Below are 26,162 nucleotides of genomic sequence, written 5' to 3'. Positions count from 1 at the left end.
GTTGGGGCTTGTTCTCCAGTTTAGCTGCTGGGTTTTGGCCTAGGGGGTTGGCTGCAACTTGAGTCACTGGGATAGGGGATAATTTATCTCCCTGTTCCCTCTCCTCTGTCTCCTGCTCTATAGTGCCTAGCAGGGTACGATATGCATGTGCCAGGGCCCAGCTCACTGCAATAATCCTTTTCTCTTTAGAACCATCCTGACACTTCCCCTTTAAGTACCTTGCAACCTCAATCGGATTTTGAATCTGTTCTGATGGAATTCCCAAATTATGGGGTCAGAAAACTCCTTTAAAATCTGGCCCGTTTTCTCCCATTTGCCATTCCACTCAAGATTCCTCCTGCCCAGCTTGACTCCCAAATCAGGAGTCCTCCCAGCCCCTTTAAAAATCTCGGCCTTAATTTTGTATAAACTGCAAATGGTGCAACAAAGACTTAACAAATAACTGAAAATCACAGTGCAAACTGTGTTGTTGTTGTTATTGTTGTTGTTGTCATGCTTTTTGTCTGCTTGTGATCTTTAAGAGACAAATTGGTTTTTGTAACTAAGGTAGTACCTCCCATTATACTTAGGGGGTGTCTTTACAATTTGCATCCACCAGGGACTTACAGAACTATGAATTTTCCTCTCATTCCTCCAGTCCTTTTAGAGCCGTGTTATGGGTTATGATGCACACATGGGGTACTACTTTTAAAGGCAGGCTGCTGAAAAACAAAATCCTTTTTATCTCCTTCTCTATTAAATGTCTTTTTTCATATTTCAGTCCCAAAACAGAGAGCTCAATTTTTCGGGGCAAAAAAAAGTCTTCATTTTAAGCACCCACTTTTCTCAAGTATATTTAACAGTTTAAAGGAATTTTAGTGATATTACAATCCCCTCATAGCTCTGCAAAAAAAGTTTTTAGCTACTTATTAGTTGCATTTTTAAAATTTTTTCCTATCAGGAACTTTATTTTTATTTCGCTGACTTCTGTGGACTTTATGCTTTATTCCTTTTTATTAAGGGGGGTTTAAGAGATTGAGAATTTTATTTAGACATTAAGAAGTTAAAATTGTATCTAGATTGTGAAGAAGAAAACATGCGGCCGGTGCCAGGAGGGCCATGTGGCCAGTGCCGTGGCCACACAGCCCCGCCGAGCCAAGCCGGGGCCGGACTAAGGGCTCCCCACAGAACCGGGGCTGGGCCGGGATGCCGAGCCGGACCCCCCACAGAACCGGTGCCGGGCCGGGATGCCGGGTCGGGCCCCAGACCGAGCCCGGAGCCGGGCCACAGCCCCGGCTGGAGACCCCCCTCTCCTCCGGAGGCCGGAAGCCAAAAGACCCCCCAGCACTTGATCCACTGTGATCTGTGAAAGCGAAATAACTTTTCATTGGTTTCTCGAGCTGTCCATCACCAAATCAGCTCTCTGATTGGTTCCAGCAGCTCACAGGCGTAGCCCCCAGAGGTGGGACAGCCCCCTCCATTCCCAAGCCACGTGGAGCTTTCTTTGGGGAGAAAACCAGCCCTCCCCCCAGGCATGTGGTACCAACACACAACCTAAATCCCAGGGACACACCCAGCCCAGAGTAGCAGTGATTTCCCAAATCCCTGCGGGGCTGGTGCTTTTCCATGCCAGGAGAGGGGTTGGGATCACACGGAGCCTTCTTCCCCTTCTGCCCAGCAGGTCGGGGCCTGCATTCCCAGCTGATGGGAAGGGACAGCACGTAGAGTTGCAGAGATGGGCAGGGACAGCAACATTCCCTTGTACTTTCAGTGGGAATTTCTCACGTTCTTTAATTCCAGAAGCAGATATTTCTAAGTAAAGGAACAAAAGTGACCTCCACTGAACCCTTGTGCCTGTGACCAGAAAGAGCATTCAACATGGAAATTCACATCAACAAATGTTTGGACCATTTAATTGCACAGAAATTTGGAGTTTATGCTGCTGTTCTGCAAAATGAAGCCATCTTCTCTTTCCCCAGCATCAGTGTACAAGGAAGCCCTGGGCCACCTCCATTCTGAACCTGGCCACACTCAGAGGGGAGCTGAACAGCGACTCTGTACAGCAGCTTCAACCAAAATCCATCTTGTACTGATCTTTGTCATTTTGTTTTTACCCCTACATCAGATTTGGGTTTATTTTTCCGGTCTGTTTCCAATGTGGTAACTGAACTCAGAATTTATTGAAGAAACAACATCCAGACTTCTGTGCAGTGCTTGTTCCCTGGTGAACAGTGTCCAAAATGGCTCATTTCCTTATTTTATCCCATTGTAAAGATCCTGGCCTGTCTGTGAGAAGGGCAGGTACCTGTCACATACCAGAGCTCTTCCTAAGGCACGTGCCTGCTGTGGCTGGGATGATGTCAGCAGTGCCAAGATCTCCTCATTCCCCCTGGGAGAGACATGGGCAGAAATCACATCTCTTACCCAGGGGGAAGTTGTCCCTCTTTTTCCTACTGCCTTAAATCCAGGGGAAACCAAGGTGCCGCTGCTTCTGGAAAGGCAAGGGAGAATGAAAGCTGTGGTTGGTGAGTCAGAATTTAGAATCACATGTGAGTAAAATACCTAAAAAGCATTTATTAACAGAGTTGTTCATAATTAACACAGCAGTGGAATTTCCACAGCTGATATGTGGCGAAGCACTGGGAGAGGCAAGGCACAGGACACATGGCAAGCAGAATGTGGAAGAATGGTCTGGCATGCCTGGCACAAAAGCCAGGGAAATAACTCCTTCCTAGCTGTGCACAGGAGACAGCTGGAGCAGCAAAACCATTGGAGAAGGAAAGAATTGCCCATGGAGATAACATAGAACAAATGGCATTGGGATGGATTTGGCCTGGATTCTCAGGTGTCAGCTGATATCACTGAGCTGCTGGATTCCTTAACCAAGACACTCATTTCAATATTCCCTCCATTTTCTCAAAGAGTTGTTAGTTTTTTGTACCATACAGAAAGTGATTCCCTGAAATAAAAAAGGAATTACCAGGTTCCTGCCAAGGAGAAGGCATTGATTAAGTTGATAAAGTGTCTGATCTTGTTTCCACTCACAGCCTGGAGAACTTCACCAGAGTGGACTCACATCACGTCATACACCCCAGCTGCTGACTCTGGGTTGGGATCTTCAGAGGTTCCCTGGAATGGTCACTTGGGAAAGGGGAGCAAAGCCCACAGGATGAGCCCGAGCAGCGTCCAGTGCAGGGTCTGTCCCAGCTCCTGCCCAACCCCTGTTCTCTGTGCTGGCTCCTGTTCTCCAGGGCTCTCACAGACAGGGAACTATTGCAGAGCATGTGATGGGATCAGGGCTCTGCTTCTAATCTGCTCTTGACTTTCTCCAGGAAATGACAAACAGGACAGAGCCTCAGCAACGAGACCTATGGCAAAAGCAGTTTCTCTTCTTGTAAGCTTTCTCTTTCGTTTTAAAGGAGTCCCAGTCCCAAAATATTGTCAGTGGAACTGCCTGAACCTGACCCCTCTCTGTCCTGTGGTGCAGCCTTAGGACCCTGCAATACAAATGTACTGCTAAACTTTGATTTCTGTTTCAAATCTAATTTTCCCACCTGTATGCCACAATTTCAGTGGTACTTCACCTTTACCACACAGTTTCTAGGAGGATTCATGGAATAATAAATTGTGTGTGTGTGCTGGAGCACAGGTACACAGCAGAGGGATGATTTAGGATATCAGCATTGTCATTCTTCTGGGAAGAGGTGAATCAATGCTTCTCTCTTGGCTACAACCCTTAGAAAGTTGCAGGTTTCATCTGAGTCATCTTCTACACTCCCCTGGCAGCCTGCAGTGAATTCCGAGGAATTCCTGGAAAACTAAGGTGACATGATTCCTACCCAGGCTCACATGCCACAGGGATCTGGGATGCTCCTGCTGGAAACTAGCACTTGTGGTGGACCTGGGGCCAGAACTGTCACTTCTCTTCCCTGCTGACACCGTGTTTGTGTCCCCAGCTATGGAATCTCACATCCCCTTGGCCCCCAGGCCAATCCTTGCAAGTGTAAACACTTCATGATCTATGATCTCAAGGGGCTTCTGGAGAGGTGGAGAGGGGCTTTGGACAAGGGCATGGAGACAGGACAAGGGGGAATGACTTCCCACTGCCTGGGAGTGGGTTCAGATTGGATATTAGGAAGAAATCCTTCCCTGTGCGGATACAGAGGCCCTGGCACAGGTTGCCCAGAGAGGCTGTGGTCAGGTAAGAACAACCACAAGTGTTCTCAAGTCTGAGATGGGGAAGGATGAGCTCTAATGAAGGGCTGGAAAGAGCATCACAGCACCCCAAAATCTGGTCTTTAATAGATTTCATTGCATCATTAAAGGAATTGGCAGAAATTAATGTTGTATCTAAGTGCTGATAACCTGGCTGCAAGCAGCTGATTGCTGTCCTTTTCTTGGCCTGTGTGAGCCTGCAGTAGAATTATAAAAATGGGATTTCTTGGCTCAGCTGTGGTATTTTAAGCCCAGGAGAGGTTTTGGCAATGATTCTGGAGCTGTTCCCAAAATGGGAGCTGTTTCTGACAAGGATCCACATTCTTCAGCATCACTGCCAGCACTGCCAGCACCACCAGCATTCCAGTGCCACCAGCACCACCAGCAACCCTCTGCTGCTCAAGGGACAATGACCCCTCAGGGAAAACAAACCAGGACTGTAAGAAACCTGTCGGGAGAGGGAAAGCAGTTGGAGAATGGGACATTTTGCACGGAAGGAATGTTTGTAATCAGGAGGAAATGAGGAGCCATTTGCAACAGTTCCTCTACAGGGAAAAAATAAAAAAACAAAAAAAAACCCAAAACGAAACCAAAATAAATATCTCTGGGGGAGTGAAACCCTGACATAGACAAAGATACATTTATACATTTTCTGACTCTCCTGTGACTCCACTGAACCTGGACGAGGAACAGTGCAACAGGGAACGGAGAGAGCCAGCAGGATGGGAGTGGGGAGCTCCTAGTGATCTGGGCACTTTCTCCTTCATGTTACTGACTGGGGAGGAGGCACATTAGGATACTGATCCTCCAAAAGTAGCAAGAGGTATCAGGAATTGGACAGACCCCCTTTTGCCTGCTGCTGCCCCACAGTGAAGCGGTCCATGGAACGCTGTCCTTCCTTCCTCCCCCACCTTCTTCTCCTCCAGCAGCTGCTCTCAATGTTATCCCCTCATGCTCATTTCCAGCACAGTTCTCTTCATTAAGGTCAAGTCTGGCTCCCATCAGTAGCAACCCAAGAAATTTGTTATCTGCCTCATTGTACTTTTCATTCTGCCCCTCAGCCTCTGGAAATTCCTGTAGGAGTTCAGCTATACCATTTTGTCCTCCCAGGTTGGTTTCCTGCTCACCTGCAGCATCCAGAGCAGCATCAAACCCTTCATCTACTTCTTGGCATGGAGCTGCTGGAGGCACTTCTCTGTGGAGTCCCTCTGCTTCTCTCTCCAGGGGATCTTTGAGGACCCAGAAGAAAACCCTGCTGGCATTGATGATCCTGCCGTGGACACTGTGCTCTGAGTCTGCTGATTCCTCCTGCTGCACTGCTGAGGCACCCTGGGACAGTGGCTGAAAGATTCCTGGAGCCACCTGGTGAATACATATCCATAATGTCACTGACCCTGTGCTGGTGCATCCTCGCTCCTTTTCCAGGCTCCACTGGGATCTGAGAAATGCTCGAGACCTCATCCTTGAGGAGCAGCCCCTGGGCTCAGCTCCTCTGCAGCTCATCAGAAACATCCTCTGCTCCCAGAAACTGCTGCTGCACAACGACCTCCTGAGTTTTATGGACTATCTTAGAACTTATTTCACTTCCCTGTATGGCACAACATCCCTGTTCTCACACTTTCACAGAAAGTTGCCAGCCCAGAGTGTGGCCAGGATGAAACATGGTTGCGGCTGAAGCCCATCTCCTGGGGCCCTGTAAAGAGCAGTCCAAAAGGAGACCCTTGGAGCTCTCCTGGCCCCAGCAGCTCTGACCAGAACCTCCCTGGAAGTGGGGCCTTTCCCAGCCAGGATCTCTCCCGTTTGCTGCCCTCGGGTGATCCCTGAACGCCGACGGGTCTTGGCCCATCCCCCCACTGCTCGAGGCTCAGCCCTTGACACAGTGAGGAGATGCAAACGGATCCACAGGGAGCATTTCCCTGCCTCCAAGGGGAATTTCTCTCAGGGACCTTGCATTGGCTCTCTCTGTGTGCACACACATGTGCATCTGCCATGGCAAATGTGGGAGCAATGCTGCTCTCTCAGGTGTTTTAGTACCTGAGACATCTGAGGGTGTCAGGTGTGGAAAGAAGTGCAAGAATAAGTTAGGTTAAATGCTGTTCAGTGTTATTCCTCTGTTGAGTATGCTAAATGAAACACGGTTAAGTTTGAATGCTGTAAACCTTATAGGTAATTTTACTTTTTATCCTTACTCTCACTGTCCTTTTGTCACACGCACCTGAACACACACAGAAACACACATACAGGGTGTTGGGGGTTGGGGTTTGTTCCCTTACTGTTCCACCTCTTTTGGAGAAATTTTGCCATTATTCTGCTAAGGAAACCTGCTGGATTACACCTAAGATCCTCATGGCTCGAGACAAAGGGGTGGGTGGGGGTTGTCTCCCGGGCTTTTCACTCGCCCGTGGGGTCTGAGGGGAGTCTGGAATGCTCATTTCCAGCCAACCCCATCCAAACCCCGGGAAGTGAGGATCTCTTCAGTCAGACACTGCCCGGCCATCTGCTCCACATCCAGCCTCCCACCTCTGAGGACACACTGATCACCAGAAACCCAAATGGTGAGCGGGAATCCTTTCCTCCACCTTGCTCCCACCTGGGTCACAGCGCAGCCGCTGCCTCCCCCAGCTCCCGTCTGCTCTCTGCAGCTGCGCGGGCCCTGCCCTGTCTTTCACCACTGGGACTGGACACAAGCAGAGTGTCTGAGGCTGAAAAAAGGACTGGAACTGAGTTATTTGTTCTGTTTTGCTGTTAATTTCCATAGCTGCTGTTGTTTCTGTTTCTCTGGTTAGTTATATTAGTAAAGAGCTGTCATTCCTATCCCCACATCTCTGCTTGAGAGTCCTTGATTCAAAAATTATAATAATTTGGAGGGAAGGGGTTTACATTCTCCATTTCTAAGAGAAGCTTCTGCCTTTATTGGCTGACACATGTCCTTCAAACCAGAACACAGGGACAATGCTTTGGTCTGCTCTTGCTTAATATTAAACCTAGATTTTACTGATATCCTTGCTGGTGGTTTTGTGCCTTCAGAAATTCTTCCTCTGCCTTGGCTTTGGCCTTTCCCTTAGGCTGCTCAGATGATGCACCTGAAAGGGGAGGGGGAGTCTGTGGTCCTCAGCACAGTCACTCCCTTCCAGGGGCAGGGTGACATCTGTGTCTGTCACCACAGACTCCACAGAGCATCAACCCCTCCATGTGGCTTTGCAGAGGTCACTGAGCTGGCAGTGTTCAGCCTGGAGAAAGGAAGACTTCAGGGAGTCCTTAAAACCTCTCCCAGTACCTCAAGAGGCTCCAAGAACTAGAGAGGCCCTTTGGACAAAGGCCTGAAGTTACAAAACAAAGGACAGAGGCTTCTCACTGCCGGAGAACAGGTTTAAGTGGAATACTGGGAAGAAATTCTTCCCTGTGAGGTTGGTGAGGCCTGGCACGGGTTCCCAGAGGCAGTGTCTGCCCCATCCCTGAGAGTTCAAGGCCAGATTGGATGAGGTTTGAAGCAACCCATCCTAGTGGAAGGTGTCCTTGCTGGGAAAGGGGTGAGATCAAGTAAAAACAACCACATGTGTTCCCTGGATTGAGGAGGAGGAAGATGAGCTTTGACGAAGAGCTGGAAGTGGGACCACAGCACCCCAAAATCTGATCTCCAATTGCTTTTAGTGCATCATCAGTGGTATTGGGAGGAAGTAATGTGACCTCTAATGCTAATAATCTGGCTGCAAACATGTCCTGGTCTGACACTGGCCAAACACAGCCACCCAGGAAAGGCGTTTGCTCACCTTCTCTTGCTCTCAGCTGGGCAGAGGACAGGGAAACAAAAATTAATGAAGGATTCATGAGCTGAGATGAGATCTGGGAGAAAAAGCATACTCAGTAAAAAAATAGGTTCAGATTTAATGGTATTAAGTAAATTTGTTATTGACAGAATCAGAGGACAATCATGAGAAGTAAAATAAAACTTTAAAACACCTTTTTCCATCCCAGCCTCTCCCTCCTTCCCACCAACTGTGCACGGAGACAGGGCTTGGGATTTCTCACCAGTTCATCACTCAAGGTCTTCTTCTGTTTGCTCAGGGAAAGGATATTTTCTGCCATGTCATGGGGTCTCTCCCACAGGAGACAGTTCTCCATGAACATCTCCAGTGTGGCTCTAATCTCAGGAGCAGCAGCCCTGCCAAAACTGTTGCAACATGAGTTCCTCCCATGGGCAAACATTCTTCTCAAAGCTGTTATGGCATGGGTCACTCTTCCACAGGGGGCAGTCCTCCAAAAACAGGCTGCTCTAGTTTGGAAGCAAGGGCTCTCTTTCTCACTGGAAGCAGGAGCCCCCTCTCTGCACTCGGGTCTCCCACTGGATCACAGCTTTCTCTGGCATGCACCCGCTCCAGCCTGGGCACTTCTCCCACAGGCTGTGAGTGTGTTTCTGCATCCCCTAGGGACCTCATGGAATGCAGGGGCACAGTTTGTCTCATCATACAGCTTTCTGCAGCTTGCAGAGGAATCTCAGCTGTGATCTTCGGAGATCATCTTTCCCCTTTTTTCCATTTACCTTGGTGCCACCATGTTGTTTTCCCTGATGTTCTCACTTCCTGCTCTTCTCTGACCAGAAGAAAAATTGCTGCTCGTAGATGCCATTCCCAACCAGTTCTACCAGTTCAAAGATTCTTGCAAAATCCTGCAGTGCTGAGAGGTTGATCTTGTCCAGTTTCCACAATGGGAAATCACTCGCCATGTTTTCACCACTGGCCATACGACCCCGCTGTCACCGTGTGGGCAATGCTGGCTGCTGCAGCACTGGTGAAATTTATCACCTCTCTTCATGAGGGGCACTGAGAAGGAGAAGCTGCCACAGCCACCCCTGCCCTCTGCCCATGGCATGGCTGGTTGTGGGTGGCCAGGCAGGCAGGGCTTTCTGTGAGCCACATTGAGATTGTGGTGGCCACAGCAGCACACTGTCACACACTGCAGATGGCTCTGGCAGCTCATCACTGCCCCACCACTCCTGGAAAAAACTGCGTGTGTGCTGCTTGGATATTCTTCTTGAATATGTCATCACAGAGGGGTTAGCAACCTCTCTAACTGGGCCAGAAGCATGTCCATCTTCAGAGCCATCAGCAATTGGCTCTGTTGGACATGGTGGAAGCTTCCAGCAGCTTCTCACAGAAGCCAGCTCTGTGAGCTCAGGGCCCTCCCCTGCTACCAAAAACCAGGCTGTGCCAAATGAACACAAAGCAACTGTTTGCTGCCCTCTTGGGCTGTGTGAACCTGCATTAGAATGAAAAAATGGGAATTCATGGCTCACTTGTGTTTCCTTGGGCCCAGGTCAGGTTTTGGCAATGATCCCAGACCTCTTCCCAGAAAGGCAATTATTTCTGAGAAGTATCCAGATGCTTCACCAGCACTGGCAGCACTGGCACCATTCCAGTGCCACCACCAACAGCATCCCTCTGTTGGTGGAGGGACAAATCCTAATGAAAGAGAAATGCGAAATGACAGAATTCTGGAGGTTTCCTAGAGAAAATGAGGACCCCTTCTATTATTCTAGTGAAGTTTTGACAAAACTGACTTTCTTTGTTCCCGATGGTGCTCAGCAGCAATGACAGAGCTGTGGAAACTGTTACCACTGCCAATTTCCTCTGCAAATGTGGCTAGTGGTTTGGAGAGCATGCTGTCAGTGATCTGCTATTTCTGTTCAAGCTGTTCTGCTTGATGCTCAGCAGCAATGAGGGGGATATGTACAAGCTCTGCAAACTCTGCCACCGCTGCCGACTTCCTCTGCACCTGTGGCTGGTGGTGTGGAGAGCCCAAGACAGGGTCTTTTTTGCTCTCCTCACTGCTATTCCTGTGCTGACATTTCTGTGCCCATCACAAGAGAAGCAGCAATGCCGGGCAGCTCTCATCTCCATCTATGGCATCATCCTGCTCCTCTTTTCTGCACCCGTGGTCATTTCCCACACAATCGACATCATCAAGGCCAGGTGTGGCTCCATGAAGCAGCAACCGCAGAGACAACACATTGTTATCTTCATCATTGTGCTTTTTACTCTCCTCTTCAGCCTTTGCAATTTCCTGCAGCAGCTCAATTACTTCCCTTTGTCGTCCCAGGCTCTTTTTCCTGCTCACCTGCATCCACAGCAGAGTCAAACCCTTCATCTACCTTTTGTCAGGGAAGTGCTCAACTCCCTGCTCTGTGGGATCCATCAGACACTCCTTCCAGAGGGCCTTTGAGGAGAAGGAAAACACTCCCCTCAGAAATTATGCCCCCAAGGACACAGGGGTCTGAGCCTGTTGATCCCTTCCACTGTTCTGCTGAAGGACCTTGACACAGGTTTCCTTGAGTCACCTGATTAATAAATATCCACAGCATCACCCTCCCTGTGCTGGTGTTCTCCTGCGGGAGAAAGGAATAGGATCATTGCCAGGAGAAATGTGGAAGGGTTGCTTTGCCATAGAGCACATTGGAGCATGGCTTTCCTCCTCCCTGCCGTGCCCACATGGCTCCAGGCCATGCAGCTGGGCTCAGTGCTGTTCCCCAACTCTATTCCACATGGAATGACCCTCATTGCCTGCACCCCAGGGAATGAACTCTATTTTCTCTGACTACAGAGATATGCTTCATGTTGTTGTTAGGGGTTGAGTGTTTTTCTATTACTGTGCCAATTTAAAGAATTTTTCCCATTATCATGCTAACTGAGCTTGCTGGGGTTACACCCAGGATCTTTGATGACTCTAGACAAAAGGGGTAGGTGGGAGAGGGCTTCCAGAGGGGTTACTCGTGTTTCTGGTGAGCGGAGCCCAGAGGAGGACCCCCATCTCCAGCCACATGGCCGAACACAGGAGAGCCAGATGGTCTGAAATCACCTGCCCTGCATATCTCCCGCTACAGCCTCCTACCTCTGAGGACACAGCCGACCACCAGAACCCAAACCGTGAGCAAGGAGCTGCCCTCTCCAGTCTGCTCCCACCTGAGACCCGCGTGCCACCCTGCGTGCCACCCCCTCCCGCCTCTGCTCCCACCGCTTCTCTGCAGCTGCCAGGCTTTGCTCCATCTGCAGCACCGGGACTGAGTGCAGAGAGAGCGGGCCTGCAGCTAAAGAAGGGACTGGAACCAAGTCAGCTGTTCTGTTTTGTCAGTAATTTTAACAACTGTGTTGTTTCTGCTTGTACGGTTAGATATCTTAGTAAAAGCTGTTATTCCTACACCCCTTATCTCTGCCTCAGAGTTCTTCATTCAAACAATTATAATACTTGGAGAGAGTGGAATTAAAGTCTCTGTTTCAAAGAAAAACTTCTGCCTTTATCAGCAGACACCTGTCCTTCAAACCAAGACACCCTCCTAGCCCCATGCCTGAGTCTCAGTCCCTCCCCATGGGCTGCCCCATCAAGCCTTGAGGGAGTGTTTCTCTCTCAGATGCCCCTTTTGAGCTTCATCCCTGGTGTCCAGACCCCCAACCTCCTCTCGAGAGGAATAAGAAGCAATAGAGGGATGGGTCCACTGGCATTTCTTGGGCCAGAGAAGCATGGAATTGCCAGGAGGATTGGAAACACTGCTGGGGGTCCTGTGTGGAGCAGGAAAGGAGTGGGGCTGTCTGCAGGGAAAGGCGGCCTGAGGGCAATTTCTAGAGGATGTCAGAGGAGAGTAGGGTGCCTTAGGATTTTAGCCTTTATATTTTTCCAATCCTGCATTAGTGCATAGGTCTAAACTGCATCTAGAGTTAACTGTCTTGACATTGTGGTCCAAAAAAACAACTCCTCTAGGCCTGGAATTCAAGGACACTCTAGTGCCACAGGCCTCAATAAGTACAAACAAAAGTGATTTCTGGAGGTGGGGGCAAACTGGGGGTGCATGACTTCATCATCTGAAGTTGTAATTAAGGAAGATTAAGGAGGATTAAGCCCTGATATGTACATGGACCAAACTTATACCTGTCTGAAAAACTCATGACCATTATTCATTTTGGCTGTAGGCCCTCTCAGAGGCTTTGACTGCAAAAGGTGTACTTTTAGAAGCCCTTTAATAAACACCTACTTTAATTGTCTGAACCTTGTCCAGCCTCTCTTCTAGGTAGCCACTCCAAGCCATCAGGCAGACAGAGGCTGGAGGGGGTTGGAGGGGCTGGGTGCCCCCAATCCCAAATTTCCCACTGGATGGCTGCAGAGACCAACAGGCCACACTTGCAGCTAGGGAGTGGCCTTGGACTTGGAAACCAGTGGGATGGGATGGGATGGGATGGGATGGGATGGGATGGGATGGGATGGGATGGGATGGGATGGGATGGGATGGGATGGGATGGGATGGGATGGGATGGGATGGGATGGGATGGGATGGGATGGGATGGGATGGGATGGGATGGGATGGGATGGGACGGGAGAGGATGGGGATGAGGATGGGGATGGGGATGGGGATGGGGATGGGGATGGGGAGTGATCCCAAAATCAGACAAAATAAGTTCCTAGCACCAAGTAATGGTGTTTACCAAGAGGAGTATAAGGCAGCAGGACACACAGAAGCATCTCTCTTTATTTCTGTGTGTGTTGTGAGACTTTGCAACATCATTTTTATCCGTTATAATCTATGTCAAAACGTATATAAACATTCAAAAAGCTTTCTTATCTAGCACATAAATACCATTTTCCTAGAACTAATTTCTGTGCATCCACTTCCTTACTGGGCGCAATTTATGGTCCTGGAAGTTCATTGAGGTGAGTCTCTGGTGGTCAGATTCACTGAATGCTGTGATATCAAAGGTGACCTTGCCTTGAATTTTCCTTTGTGCTCTTGCTCCATGTGCTTTTGCTTCTTATTACAGAGCTCAACCCAAAAATATTTTATACCTCCTTATCAATTTCCCCACTGCCTCCAGACACGTTTATCATTCTGGGTCTGCATCTTTACATCCTTCAATATTTTACTCAGTCAGTTTTTAAATTCAGGGGAGTTGAAAATATTTATTCTTTGTTATTTATCAGTACCCTGCCAACCGTCCCAGCTCCCTTTCCCACCCCACCATTTATACCACCTCTTCCTCTGGACATCTCACTCATCTCCACGGATTCTTTCTCACTGCAGGGAGCTTCTGAGGAGCCACATGGTCCATCCCAGGATTCTGACTTCTCATCCACTCGGACCACAGCCAGAGGCCACATCCCACAGCCTGCCCAGTGTCCATCCATAGAGGTAACCACCACGTTCCCATCTTCTGCCTCACCCACTGAAGGAGAGGATCTCTGTCAGATAGATGTCACCAACGTGGCCATACACATTGTGACACTGCTCATCTGCCTCTGTGGGCTGGCTGGGAACAGGGCTGTCCTCTGCCTCCTAAGCCTGGAAAGCCATAACTCTGGCATCTTTGACCTGGCTCTTGCTGACTTCCTCTTCCTTCTCTTCATGGTTCCCTTGGCCCTCCTCTTCCCAGTGGAGGACGTGTTCTGCTCCCCGATCGTGCCCTCGATGTATGTGAGCTTCCTTTTCCAGCTGTCAGTGGTCTCCTACTTCTGGACACGGTTCCAGCTGATGCTCAGAAGCGATGAGAGGGATATGTACAAGCTCTGCAAACTCTGCTGCCGCACTCAATTTCCTCTGCACCTGTGGTTGGTGATGTGGAGAGCTCAACACTAGGTCTTCTTTGCTCTCCTCACGGTCACTCCGGTGCTGACATTTCTTTGCCTGTCACACGAGCAGGAGCACTGCCAGGCAGCTCTCATCTCCATCTACACTGTCATCCTGCTCGCCTTTGCTGCACCCATGCTCATTTCCAGCACAATCTACATCATCAAGGCCAAGTGTGGCTCCCAGCAGCAGCAACCCAAGGGGCAACACATCGTAATCTTCATCATTGTGCTCTTCACTCTCCTCTTCAGCCTCTGCAATTTCCTGCAGAAGCTTGGTTACATCCCTGTGTCCTCCCAGGTGGTTTTCCTGCTCACCTGCATCCACAGCAGCATCAAACCCTTCATCTACTTCTTGGCAGAGAGCTGCTGGAGTCCTTGCTCCATGCAGTCCCTTCAGCTCTCCCTCCAGAAGTTCTTTGAGGAGAAGAAAGAAAGAATTTCCCTCAGCAATGATGCCCCCAGTGTACCAGGGGTCTGAGCCTGTTGATTCTTTCCACTGCCCTGCTGAAGGACCTCGGCACAGGTTTCCTTGCATCACCTGATTAATAAATATCCACAGCATCACCTTCCCTGTGCTGGTGTACTCCTACAGGAGAAGGGAGAAGGGGCATTGCCAGGGGCAATAAGGCAGGGATGCTTTGCCATAGAGCACATTGCAGCATGGCTTTCCTTCTCTCTGCCATGCCCACATGGCTCCAGGCCGTGTAGCTGAGCTCAGTGCTGCTCTCCAACTCTATTCCCCATGAATGACCCTCATTGCCTGGGCCCAGGTAATGAACTCCATTCCCCCTGACTACAGAGATTTGTTTCATGGTGTTTTGAGGGATCTCTTGCTTTCAAAGAACATGACACCTTCAGGCCTGGGGACATACCCAGCACGGGGTGGTGGTGATTTCCCAAACCCCTTTGGAGTTGGTGTCTCTCAATGGCACCAGAGGGGTTGGAGCCTTCTTTTCCTTCTGTCCAGCAGAGCCGGGACTGCATTCTCAGCTGATGCGAAGAGACACCAATAAGAGCTACAGAGCTGGGCAGGGACAGCAACATTCCCCTGCACTTTTGGGGGGAATTTATCACATTCTTTAATTCCACAATTAAATCCTTCTGAGTAAAGTACAGGCTCAAAGGTAACCTCCACTGAACCCTTGTGCCTGTGACCAAAAAGAGCTTTCAGCATGGAGATTCACATCACCAGATGCTTGGACCATTTAATTGCACAGATTTTAGGGTTATGCTGGTGTTTTACAGAATGGGGCTGTCCTCTGTTTCTCCAGCATCAAAGTCCAAGCAGGCCCTTGACCACCTCCATCCTGAACCTGGCCACCCTCAGGAGGAGCGGAACAACAACTCTGCACAGCAGCTCCAGCCAAAATCCATCTTGTATTGATCTGTGTCATTTTGTTATTACCCCTACATCAGATTTGGGGGTTTTATTTGTTGGTTTCCAGTGCAAAAATTCTGTCCTCAGATTTGTTGATTAAACAACATCTAGGCTTTGCTACAGAGCTTTCCCTGGTGAACAGTGGCCAAAATGACTAATTTCCTTATTTTATCCCACTCTAAAGATTCTGGCTTGTCTGTGAGGAGGGCAGGTCCCTGTCTCATACCAGAGCTTTTCCTAAGGCACGTGCCTGCAATGGTTGGGATGATACTCCTCATTCCTCCTGGGAGAGACCTGGGCTGCAGCCACATCTCTTACCCAGTGGGAAATCGTCCCTTCTTTTCCCACTGCCTTAAATCCAGAGGAAACCAAGGTGCCACTGCTTCTGGAACGGGAAGGGAAAGTGAAAGCCATGGGTGCTGAGACAGGCTTTGGAGACACAAGACACACATGAGATTAAACATCTAAAAAGCATTTATAAATAGAGTTGCTAGTAATTAGCAGAAGAGAGACATTTTTCTTCTTCTCTCCTGCTTTTCTGTCCAATGGAAAGCAGAAACTTTCCACAGTCCAACACCTTGTTGAGGAAAAAATAACTGAGCCAGGGAGTGTCTCCCTCCCCTTGTTTGAAAGACTGGTATCTGCCAGTGAAAAGCAGGGCCTTCCCTTGAAATAGAGAAAATAAACCCTCTCCCTCTCAATAAGTATAATTTTGAAATTAGGGCATTTTTGGCAAAGATAAGGGGAGAGGAATAAGAGTTTTTTACTAGTATGTATAACAAAGTGAACAAACCAAAAACAATTATGGAATTAACAACAAACAGAACAGGAACCCAGTTCCAGTCCTCTTGGCCATGGGCACTTTCCCCTTTGGTGCAGTCACAGCTGGCAGTGAGCGCTGGCAGGTTCCTGATGGGCAGGTGTGATGATCCCTGTGGCTGCAGGGGCACTGGGGTGACGGTGACTGTGTCCCAGGTGGGAAGAGATGGAAGAGAGGTGGGACACTCGGAAACAGGAAGCTGAAAGCAGGAGAATGTTCTAGCAAGGCAGGTTTATAGGGTTTAAATGTAGAGAGGCAGCTCCCAGCCTTAGGATAGTGGTGTTAGCAGCGACCTTTCTCCTCCAAAGCCAAAAGCAAGCAAGAGACAGAAATTGCCCTCTACCTTCCTTTACCTGCCTTTAATCTCTTGGTGTGCCCCCACTTCCTCCTGCCCCCGCCCCACCCCAAGAGAAACTCCTAAAAAAACAGGGATGCTCCCCCTCCCCCTTCACAAGGATCTTGCCATCAGTGCTTTTTATCATGTCAATGGGAAAAAATTCCACAGACAAAGGAGGAAAGGAAAAACTACCCCCAGCATTATCCACCCCACATTTTTTCCCACACTAACATGCTACATTAGTTTGAAATTTAAATTTTATACATGCATGCAGTACCTTAGTTACATACATATATACATGCAGATGCAGACATAGGCACAGAGTCATGGGTTTTTTTATCCTAAAACAAGGTTTCTCCAAGGTATATATTGGGTTTCTCCATCCTTTTGCACCACCCACCAGGTGCAACCTGCTTCTTGAGCAAAGAAAAACCCATTAATGGGATTGTCTTTGCTGGAGCCAGAATTATTTCAAATAGGTTTTTTAGCATACTTTTATGTGTACTATTGGAGCTTTATTTCTATTTGGTGTTTCTAAGGGTTTGAATTTGGTAGGGGTTTCTTGGTTAGTGCTTTTAAGGTGGTCTTAAGCAGGCTATTGCACTGTTTAACTTTCTCAGTTCCTGATGCATGGTAAGGAATATGGTACACCTACTCAATGCTGTTTTTTTTAGCCCAGGTGTCAATAAGGCTATTCTTGAAATGAGTCCTGTTGTTTGACTCAATTCTTTTAGGGGTAACATGCTTTTAAAGGATGTTTTGGTTTCTTTTAAGTTTGCTAAGAAAAGCAGGTTCACACAGAAAATGCAGGGGCTGGGCCAGGCCATGCTGGAGCCGTGCTGGGATCTCCAGCCATGCAGGCCATGCTGGGGGGAGCTGTACAAAACTGAGAGTCCAGCAAGAATGTGGAGGGGGCTCTGCCAAAACGGAGCCCAGCTGCCTTCCCCCACGCTGTGTGGGTGGCTGGGCAGGCTCCAGGTACCCCATGGCTGCTACAAACCACTGGCACAGCCCCACCAAGCCACGGTTACGCTGGAGGGAGGGAAGGCAAGGATTTTAGCAACAAGCCTCTCCTTCCCCAGGAAACTGGGGCCCTTCGTTGAGTACAGAGGGGCCCATTCAGTGACTTCCCGAGCTCCCCTGCCTGGTCCAGGCTGCTTCGGAGGTGAAGGGCAGGGGTCCAGGCCAGGCCGATGTTACCTTGCAAAACGCCCAAAATGGAAGAGAGTTTTTTCCTGGAGTTTGCTTGCTTCAGATTGTAAGTCACAGATCAAACTAACTTTTCCAATTAGTTTTTTCAGGCTGTTAACAACCAAAGCAGCCTCCAATTGATCTCACCAATTCACAGAAGTTGTTATAGAGAAAAATAGCTGAGTGTGGTCTCCTCCTAGGTGTCTTCAGTGCAAAACCAGCAAAAAGGATTTGCTTTTCAAGGCCCAAGATGGTGTGCCAAGCAGTGGCATGAGGAACCAGGTTCCTTTATAGCCATCTAGTGGTGGTTTTTACCACGATCAGCCTATATAGTGCTTGCCTTGGCAAGTTTGAGGCAGTGTGATATAATCAGTCTGACAGGCTTCCCCATACTTATATTTGGAATATCACCCCCCCCCCCCCATACCAGAGGGCCTTTACTCATTTGATTGCAGCACATGTTTTATAGTCATGGATAACCTGTTTCTGGTTAAATCCATCCTTTGGTTTTGTGCGTAATTGTAAGTGGCATTTTTGCCTTCAAGGCCTGAGGCATCCTGGGTTCATTGAGTTAGGAACAACTTTCCCTCATGTTGTTAATCTAAATTTATTTGTGATACTTTTATCTTTGCAGCCTGGTTTCCTTGCTTGTGGTTCTGGTGTTTCTAATTAGCCAGAATCTTGAGGACATGTGTATCTACATGACAGACTCTTACAGGTAGCTTCTCTACTTGAGTGGCAATGTCTTTCTACTCATTAGCAGTTTAGATTGGTTTTTCTTTACGTTGTTGGTTAGTATTTTTCTATTTTTCTAGCCAACCTTACAGAGTATTGGCTACCATCCATGAATCAGTATAAAGGTAGAGTTTTAGCTCTTTCTTTCAGCAATGTCCAGGGCCAGCTGAATGGTTTTGAGTTCAGCAAGTTGACTTGATTTGTTTTCTCCTTCAGTACCTTTTGTTTTGTGGGGCTCCAAGTGGCTGCTTTTTACTCCTCATTTGTTTTCACAATGTGACAGGAGCTGTTGTGTGAAAGAGCATAGCATGTTTTGTCTGCTGGCAGTTGGTTGTATGGTGGGGCTTTTTCAGCCTGGGTTACTTCTTCCTGTTTTTTTTTCATCAGTGAGATTAAAATTTTAACTTTTTGGTCCGTTCGAAATTATTTCCAAAATCCCAGGACAATTTAGCTTTTCAATACAGGTGTGCTGTCTGATGAGAGCAATCCACTTGCTTCATGAGGTATTTGTGCTGTGGTGGGTTAGAGGGAACTTTCCCTATGAACATCCACCCCAGTACTGGTAGTCAGTGTGCTAAGAGGAATTTTGTTTCATGGCTGATTGCCTTTGAGGCAGTTTGAGCTTTTTCATAGGCAGCTATGCTTTTTTTTTCTTCTGAGGGAGTGTAGTTTGTTTTGAACTCTTTGCAACTTTGGCAAAAAGTGCCCGAAAGAGCCTCAAAACCAACCAAGGGTTCTCAAGGCAAAAGGCTCCAGGACAAACTACTGGTTTTGGCTGCAGAGTAAAGCACATTCTTTACTTCTGGTTTATGTCCTGACTAGGCCAAGGGCTATTGCATGAGCGATTTCCTGCTTGATTTGGGTGAAGGCTTGCTGCTGTTCAAGTCCCCAGAGGAAATTGTTTTTCTTGCAGGTGACCAGGTAGAGAGGGCACACAATCTGGCTGTACTCAGGAATGTGCCTAAGGCACCTAGGAAAGCTTGTGTTTCCTTCTTGCTGGTTGGTGGAGATATTGCAGTGGCCTTGTTGATGACTTCAGTGGGAATCTGACTTTGCCCATCCTGCCACTTTATCACCCAGAATTGGGTTTTTCAAGCAGGTTCCCTGACTCTGATCTTCTTGATGGTGAATCCAGCTATCAGTAAAATTTGGATGATTCTCTCCTTTCTTAAATACCTCCATTGCTGTGCTGCCCCACACAATGATGTAATCGATGTACTGCAGATATTTTGGAGGTTCACCCTTTTCCAGTGCAGCCTGGATCAGTCCATGGATCCAATCCATGGCAGATGGTGGGGCTGTGTTCCCACTCCTGGGGCAGTCGGTTCCAGGTGTACTGCACACCCCTGCAGGTAAAAGCAAACTGAGGCCTGCACTCTGCTGCCAAAGGAATGGAGAAGAATGCATTTGCAATGTCAATGGTGGCACACCACCTTGCTGCCTTGGACTCCAGCTCGTACTGCAGTTCCAGCATGTCCAGCACGGCAGCGCTCAGCAGTGGAGTCACTTCATTCAATGCACGATAGTCCACAGTCAATCTCCATTCTCCATCAGATCTGCTCACAGGCCAGATGGGACTGTGGAAGGTTGAGTGGGCCTTATTGACCACCCCTTGGCTCTCCAGCTCACAGATCATCTTATTAATGAAGATCAGATCATCTCAATTCGTCCAGTACTTCTGGCGTTGCACCGTCCAGGTGGCAATTGGTACTCTTTAATTTTCCACATTTAGGAGTCATTCTGCAAGTGGGTTTTGATAGTCCAGACAAGGTGTTCAACTCCTTAATGTTTCTGTCTTTACAGCAGCTATTCCAGAAGCCCACCTGAGTCCCTTTGGGTCTTTGCAATAGCTGTCCCAGAAGAAGTCTATGCTCAAAATACATGGAGCCTCTGGGCCAGTCACAATAGGAAGTTTATGCAACTTCTTCCTAATTATGTTCACCTCAACTTCTAATAGCTAATTCCTACAGTCCTCCTGTTACTTCGGCAATGGAAACAGGTTCTGCCCCCACATATTCCAATGGTATTAGGGTACATTGTGAACCAGTATCAACTAATTCCTTCTATTTCTGTGGCTTTAATGTGCCAAGCCATTGGACCTACACCATCTAAAAGACCCAGTTTTCCTGCAGCTCTACCTAATTAGAGGCAGGGCCTCTCTAGCCCTGGTGATTATTTCCTTCCAGGGCATACATAATAGTGGTTTTGTCAAGGGGATCATGTGGGAGTCCAGGGTGTTCCCCTGGCTTCCCTGAATGCCTCAAGACCCCCCTGGCAAGGGTCTAAGAGGCCCTGGTATGGTACCCAGGGGTACTGGGGGCTGGACTTAAGTCCCTGGAGAAATTTGACAACATTGCAGCAAGAATTACAAGCCACAAAAAATAAGTAGAGTATAAATTAGACTGTTGGAAGGTAGAAAAGTGATATTCTAGGAATGTTTATATTAGGAGGTTCGAAGTTAAGATGGAGGATTTTGGGCGTGGTACGTCTTCTCCTTCTTCTTCTTCATGCCATCCATATTGAGTGCCAGCCTGGCATTCTTTGGTTGGTCTGAGACAGATTTAGACAGTGTAATAAAATTGTCATGTATTGGAAAGTAATTGTAAATATTCGGTACGTAATTTATAGTACAAAAGGTAAGTCCTGCCTAAGGGCAGGACAGTCTGCCCAGGATCTCAAGCTGAACAGACCGCTGTTGGCTGGAGAAAGAAATTCTTAGATAAGAAACAATAAACAACTTTGAAAACTTCAGAGAACAGCCTCCTGAATCTTCTTCACTGACCAGCTGGGAAGATCTGAAATTTAAACCACCTGTATGTCCTGCTGTGAGGATCTCAGGCTCTGAAGACCTCACAGACTGTGACAGGATCCTACAGATCATCCTTCCTTCTGTAATACCTGGAAGCTTGGCAATGGGAAGTTGAGGCTACCTTCACTTTAGTGTAGCTCCCTTGGTTAGTGTTTCCCTCCCTGAGTTGATGCACCCATGCACCCATCTGCCAGGACAGAAGTGGGTTTCCCATCCCATTTTCCTATGTATTCCCCATGGTCACGCAGAAAGAATCACAGGTCAGCTCGTAGGGTATATCGTTTTTCCCTAGCTGGGGAATGTTGGGCTTTGACTTTGGGGCCTGTGACTTGCACAGGTGCAATATGGGAACTGTTTGTCCTCATCTCCCTCATCTCCTCTTGGAGGTTCTTCATTACATCAGAGAAATAAGCCTTCATTGGGCCACTCATCACACACTTGTAATTTCTGAACTTGCTGGTGACAGAATCTGCTGTCTCTTGATTGTTACCAGCATTAATTGTTGCAATGAAGGTGGTATGTTGAGATGGCCCCAGGGTTGCCAGATTCCACAACATCTGCCCTGTGCACCTGACCTTGTCAGGGTCATTGTCATGCTGTCCATCCCTCCCAAGAGTACCTCTAATACTGACACTTCTCTCAGCTGTTGGATCCCTTCATCAAGGGTCTTCTAGGGCATTCTATGATGATACTGCTGCATTCTCTCTCTGTGGACAAACTTCTCTTTTATGCTACTTAAAAGCCTCTACCAGAAAGAAAGAGGCCCTGGCTCCCTTACGAATATCAGATTCAGACCTGAGTCCTGGGTTAAGGACTCTAAATTCCTTGCCTTAGTACCATCTAGTTGTGCACCTGTACCCATAAGGTCCCAGACCCAAAGCAACCAGGTTATGTAAGCCTCATGCCCGGTCAAACAATGTGTTTGCAGATTACGGAGACTTGCATACAACAGGGACTTGGTGATGATCTTAACCTCTAGCTCCCCTGCTGGTTGTAAGGGCCCTTCTTTCTTATCCTTTTTAGCTGGGTGCTTTGATTTCATCTTAGATTTCTTTTTTTCCACAGGGGAGTCTGCTGCTTGCTATGACTGCCCTTGCGGTTCAGCTGCAACCTTGATGATTCTAACATTCATGGGTTGCACTGCTGCACCATTAGACTCTCCCTCTTTAGGGCAGGGGAAAGTTTCTCTCTGGCTGGAGAGATGCATTCCTTCAGCATCTGGCCCATCCCACACATGTCCTTCTCTAGAAACCCCACCCAATCCAGTTGTTTTATTTCTGAGGTGGGCTGTAGGGCAGGGTCAGGCTGTGGGGAAGCATCCCTATTTTCTGAGGTAGATAGCAGGGCAGTTATCCAAGTCAATCTCCTCTTATTTCTGAATGCTAAATAGAACAGGTTTAACAGTTATATCAGCAACACCAGCCACTGTATAATATCATTAGCATGTAGAGAAAATTTGAACCCTTCAAAATCTGATGGGGCAGACCCAAAAAACTGGGTGAAGTGTTGGGAGAAAATTTCCACTGCTGTCACTTCCTCACAGTAAGTACCATTATTGAAGCTACTCCAAAAACATACAGTTTGTGTGTAATAGCTCTGATTCCATGTATCCGCCTTCCAGAGGAACTTAAAAATCCATTAATTCCTCACCTTAGTAACTCTCAGAATGAACTATAACCTTTGTTATAGGACCCATGTTTAATTAAGGTCTGCAAATCAGAGAAATATAGCTGTGACCACATGCAAACCAGGGTAAGCTGGACAATATGGTGCCACCTAATACAAAAAATCAGGTGGCTCAAGAACTGTTATTCCTTTTCCACCCTTTTCTCACAATGCCCTCAGGCCCCACCACTGGGTGCTAAAATCCATCCTGGTTTGAAAGACAGGTGTCTGCTAGGGAAAGCAGGGCCTTCCCATGAAACTGAGAAAATAAATCTCTCCCTCTGAATTTGTATCATTTTGAAATTAAGGGGCTGTATGGCAAATATAGGGAGATAGGAATAACAGTTCTTTGATGTTAGTGTCTGTAAATCAAGAGACTCTCTGAATTCCTCAGAGAGAAATCAGAATGCAGGGATTGAATTAAAACTAAATTTAATTAAAAATTTGAATGGATTGAACTATATTATGCCACTCACACATAAAGTAGAGGTTTAAATTTAAGTTTTAGAATAGACAAGTAAGCAAGCAAGTAAGAATAAGTTTTAAGTCCTTTTAGAGAGTAAAGCTCTCAGATTCCAGAGTAGAAGGGCGAGTTCTAGTGAAGGTTGAAAAACATAGTCCTAGATACTAGTGTTTCCATGGAGGCTCCAGGAACATAGTTTTAGACATAATAGAAGTATAGCAAAATTATTGCTTGCATTTTTTGGATAGAACAAGATAGATCATATGCATAGTTCATACATAACTGGCATGCTAAGAAACTAGAATTCTAATGGGTTAAAAAGTAGTGGTTTGAGTTTGTGTCTTTGGCTTGTTGGGAAGTTTGCATATGAGAGTCTATGCGTGGGGGAGAGATTCGCCTTTAGCCTTTTGCTTTTCACTTTTGATCTCTCTTGCTCTCTCTTCTCTCCTCTCCTCTCCCTGCTATCATTCTTGTCCAGAAGAATATAGGAACTGCAGAAGCAACATCAGCTTCCCGGGACCTTGACAGGAGCAGCTTCTACCTCTAAATGGGATTTCACTTCTGTTTAGAACTTTTAGCCAGAAACATTAGCGTGGCTTTAATGCTTGCGACTCGGTGCCTTTCAAGACTCATGCACCTTAACAACAAACAAATTTATAGCAGCTAATAGCTGCTCAGCTCTTTAAAGAAAACAATGAGAACCCAACAAATAGTGCCCCGGGTATGGGTGAATTAACCAAACAGGAAACCTACACTTCACTAATATATGTAACAAGGCAAACAAAAACAACAACAATTATGGAATTAGCAACAAACAGAACAGCAACACAGTTCCAGTTCTCTCGACCATGGGCACATTCCCTTTTGGTGCAGTTACTGTCACAGCTGGCAGTGAGCGCTGGCAGGCTCCTGATGGGCAGGTGCCATGATCCCTGAGGCTGCAGGGGCACTGGGGTGAAGGTGGCTGTGTCCCAGGTGGAAAGGGATGGAAGAGAGGCTTTGCCCACAAACCCTAGGGCAGCATCAGTCCCAGTGATCCAACAGGATGCTTGGAAATAGCAACCTGAAGCAGGAGAGCATCCCAGCGAGGGCAGTGGTGCAGGGTCAAATAGCAGAAGAAGAGGCAGCTCCTGGAATTTGGGTGGTGGTGATTGCAGCTGGGACCTTTCTCCTCCAAAGCCAATGAGCAACAGCAAGCAACTGCCCCCCACCCTCCTTTTCGTGCTTCTAATCATACCATGTTCTTACCCCACCCCAAGAGAGAAACTCCCAAAAAATAGGAGGTTCCCCCACATATTTCCCCCCACTGCCTTAACAAGGACCTAGCCATCAGTGCTTCTTAGCACACCCATAAAAAATTCATAGCCAAGACAAACAAAAAAAAACCAACAACAAAAAGAAAACAAACCAAAAAAACAAACAAAAAAAAAAAAACCCCAGCAAAATTCCAAGAGCAGATCTCTTGGCTAGAACCCTCAGAAAGTTGCAAGTTCCATCTGAGTCATCTTCTACACTCCCTTGGGAGTCAGAGGGCACCTACAGTGAATTCCAAGACGGGCTTCCCACTGCCAGAGGGTGGGTTCAGATTGGATATTGGGAAGAAATTCTTCCCTATGAGGATGCTGAGGCACTTGCACAGGTTGCTCAGAGTGGCTATGGTCACCCCACCCCTGGAAGTGACAAAGCCAGGTTGGATGGTGATTGGAGCTACCAGACATTGTAGAAGGTGTCCCTGCTGACAAAGGGACAGTATGGGATCAGGTGGAAAATACCACAGGTGTTCCCAGGACTGAGGAGAAACAGGAGGTCTGCTGAAGGGCTGGAGGGGAGTTCACAGCACTCTGGTCTCCAATAACTTTCATTGCATCAGCAAGGAGATTGGAGGTAATTAGGGTGGCTCGAAGTGGCTCTGGCTGCAGGCAGCTGAATGCTTGGGCAGTGTGAGCCTGCATTGGAATGATAGAAACGGGTGTCCATGGCCCGGGGTGCTCTCATGAGCCCGGGGGTGGTTTTGGCAATGATTCTGGAGCTCTTCTCAGAATGGGAGTTGTTTCTGATAAACACTCAGATAATTCAACAGTGCTGCCAGCACCAGCAGTACCACCAGCACTACCAGCATCCCTCTGCTGCTGGATGGACAGTGACCCATCAGAAAAGAGAAATGAGGAAAAGTAGAAGCCTGTCGGGTGAAGGAAGGAAGTTGGAGAATGGGACACTCTTCTGGAAAGAAGTATTTCTAATTAGGTGGAAATGAGGAGCCATTCACAGATGTTATAAACAGGTGGTATGGTGATTGGCTCTCACAAATGTTGAATGAATATTATGTGTGTTTACAATGTTAAAAGAATCTCTGTTCAGATGTGGAGTCTTTCTCATGTGAGTGCTGTGTTCATGTTGAATGCTGTCATGCTGATCTCTGACCATTTTGTGGAGCTGAAGCCACAAGGACTGCACAAGCTCCAGGAAGGCAGGATGAAGGAGGAGCTGTGTCAGAGGGGTGGAATATGTTTGAATGTGGGACTTGGCTTACCAGGGGCTTGGCTTACCAAGAGTATATAAGGCCTGTTCCTGGTGTGGGCAGTGTGCCTGTGGCTGTGCCTCTAGCTGTGGGTGAGCACCCAGATCATATTCCTTTAACCTTATTTTGTAGTTAAATAAACATTTTTAAATTTTAAGAAGTCCAGTATTGTTTCTCATAACAAAGGAAAAGGACCACTTCCTTCATAGCAGAAAAAAATTTCTCAAGTTCAATAACCCCAAGGCTCTGAAATTCTGATGGATCCAAAGTTGAAAAAAACCACTGCCCTGTGACCCCACCAGCTTGGAGAAACAACAGCGGGACAGTGCACAGAGAGAGACAGAGGGACAGCAACGGCGACTTCTGGCAATCTGGGCACTTTCTCCTTCTTCATGTTCCTGACCTGGGAGGAATCACTTCAAGATATTGATTCAAAGGATCAAGAG

The 26,162-nt window shown here is 47.6% G+C and overlaps 2 protein-coding genes and 1 long non-coding RNA gene across 3 annotated transcripts in view; 2 read left to right on the top strand and 1 right to left on the bottom strand.

The window, feature by feature from the left end:
• LOC306803444 overlaps window positions 1-15,234 on the bottom strand; it is a 54,836-nt gene extending 39,602 nt beyond the window's left edge. The window contains exon 1 of the long non-coding RNA XR_013774621.1: window positions 15,122-15,234. This is a non-coding gene — a long non-coding RNA (uncharacterized lncRNA). The remainder of the gene's footprint in view (window positions 1-15,121) is intronic.
• The window catches only part of LOC306803428 (mas-related G-protein coupled receptor member F-like), a 143,459-nt gene that overhangs the window by 43,147 nt on the left and 74,150 nt on the right, over window positions 1-26,162 (top strand). The window lies entirely within an intron of this gene.
• LOC306803945 (mas-related G-protein coupled receptor member X4-like) lies at window positions 9,919-14,559 on the top strand (the record flags this gene model as incomplete). The annotated part of the gene is given in 3 exon segments (XM_079309969.1): window positions 9,919-10,218; window positions 13,256-13,804; window positions 13,808-14,559. Coding segments are annotated over 3 exon segments (1,320 nt in total). The 3' UTR covers window positions 14,279-14,559.

The sequence above is a fragment of the Erithacus rubecula genome (assembly GCF_903797595.1).
Source record: "Erithacus rubecula genome assembly, chromosome: 6".
Taxonomy (NCBI): domain Eukaryota; kingdom Metazoa; phylum Chordata; class Aves; order Passeriformes; family Muscicapidae; genus Erithacus; species Erithacus rubecula.
The sequence above is the reverse complement of the archived record's forward strand: the minus strand, read 5'-3'. Positions and strand labels throughout refer to the sequence as shown.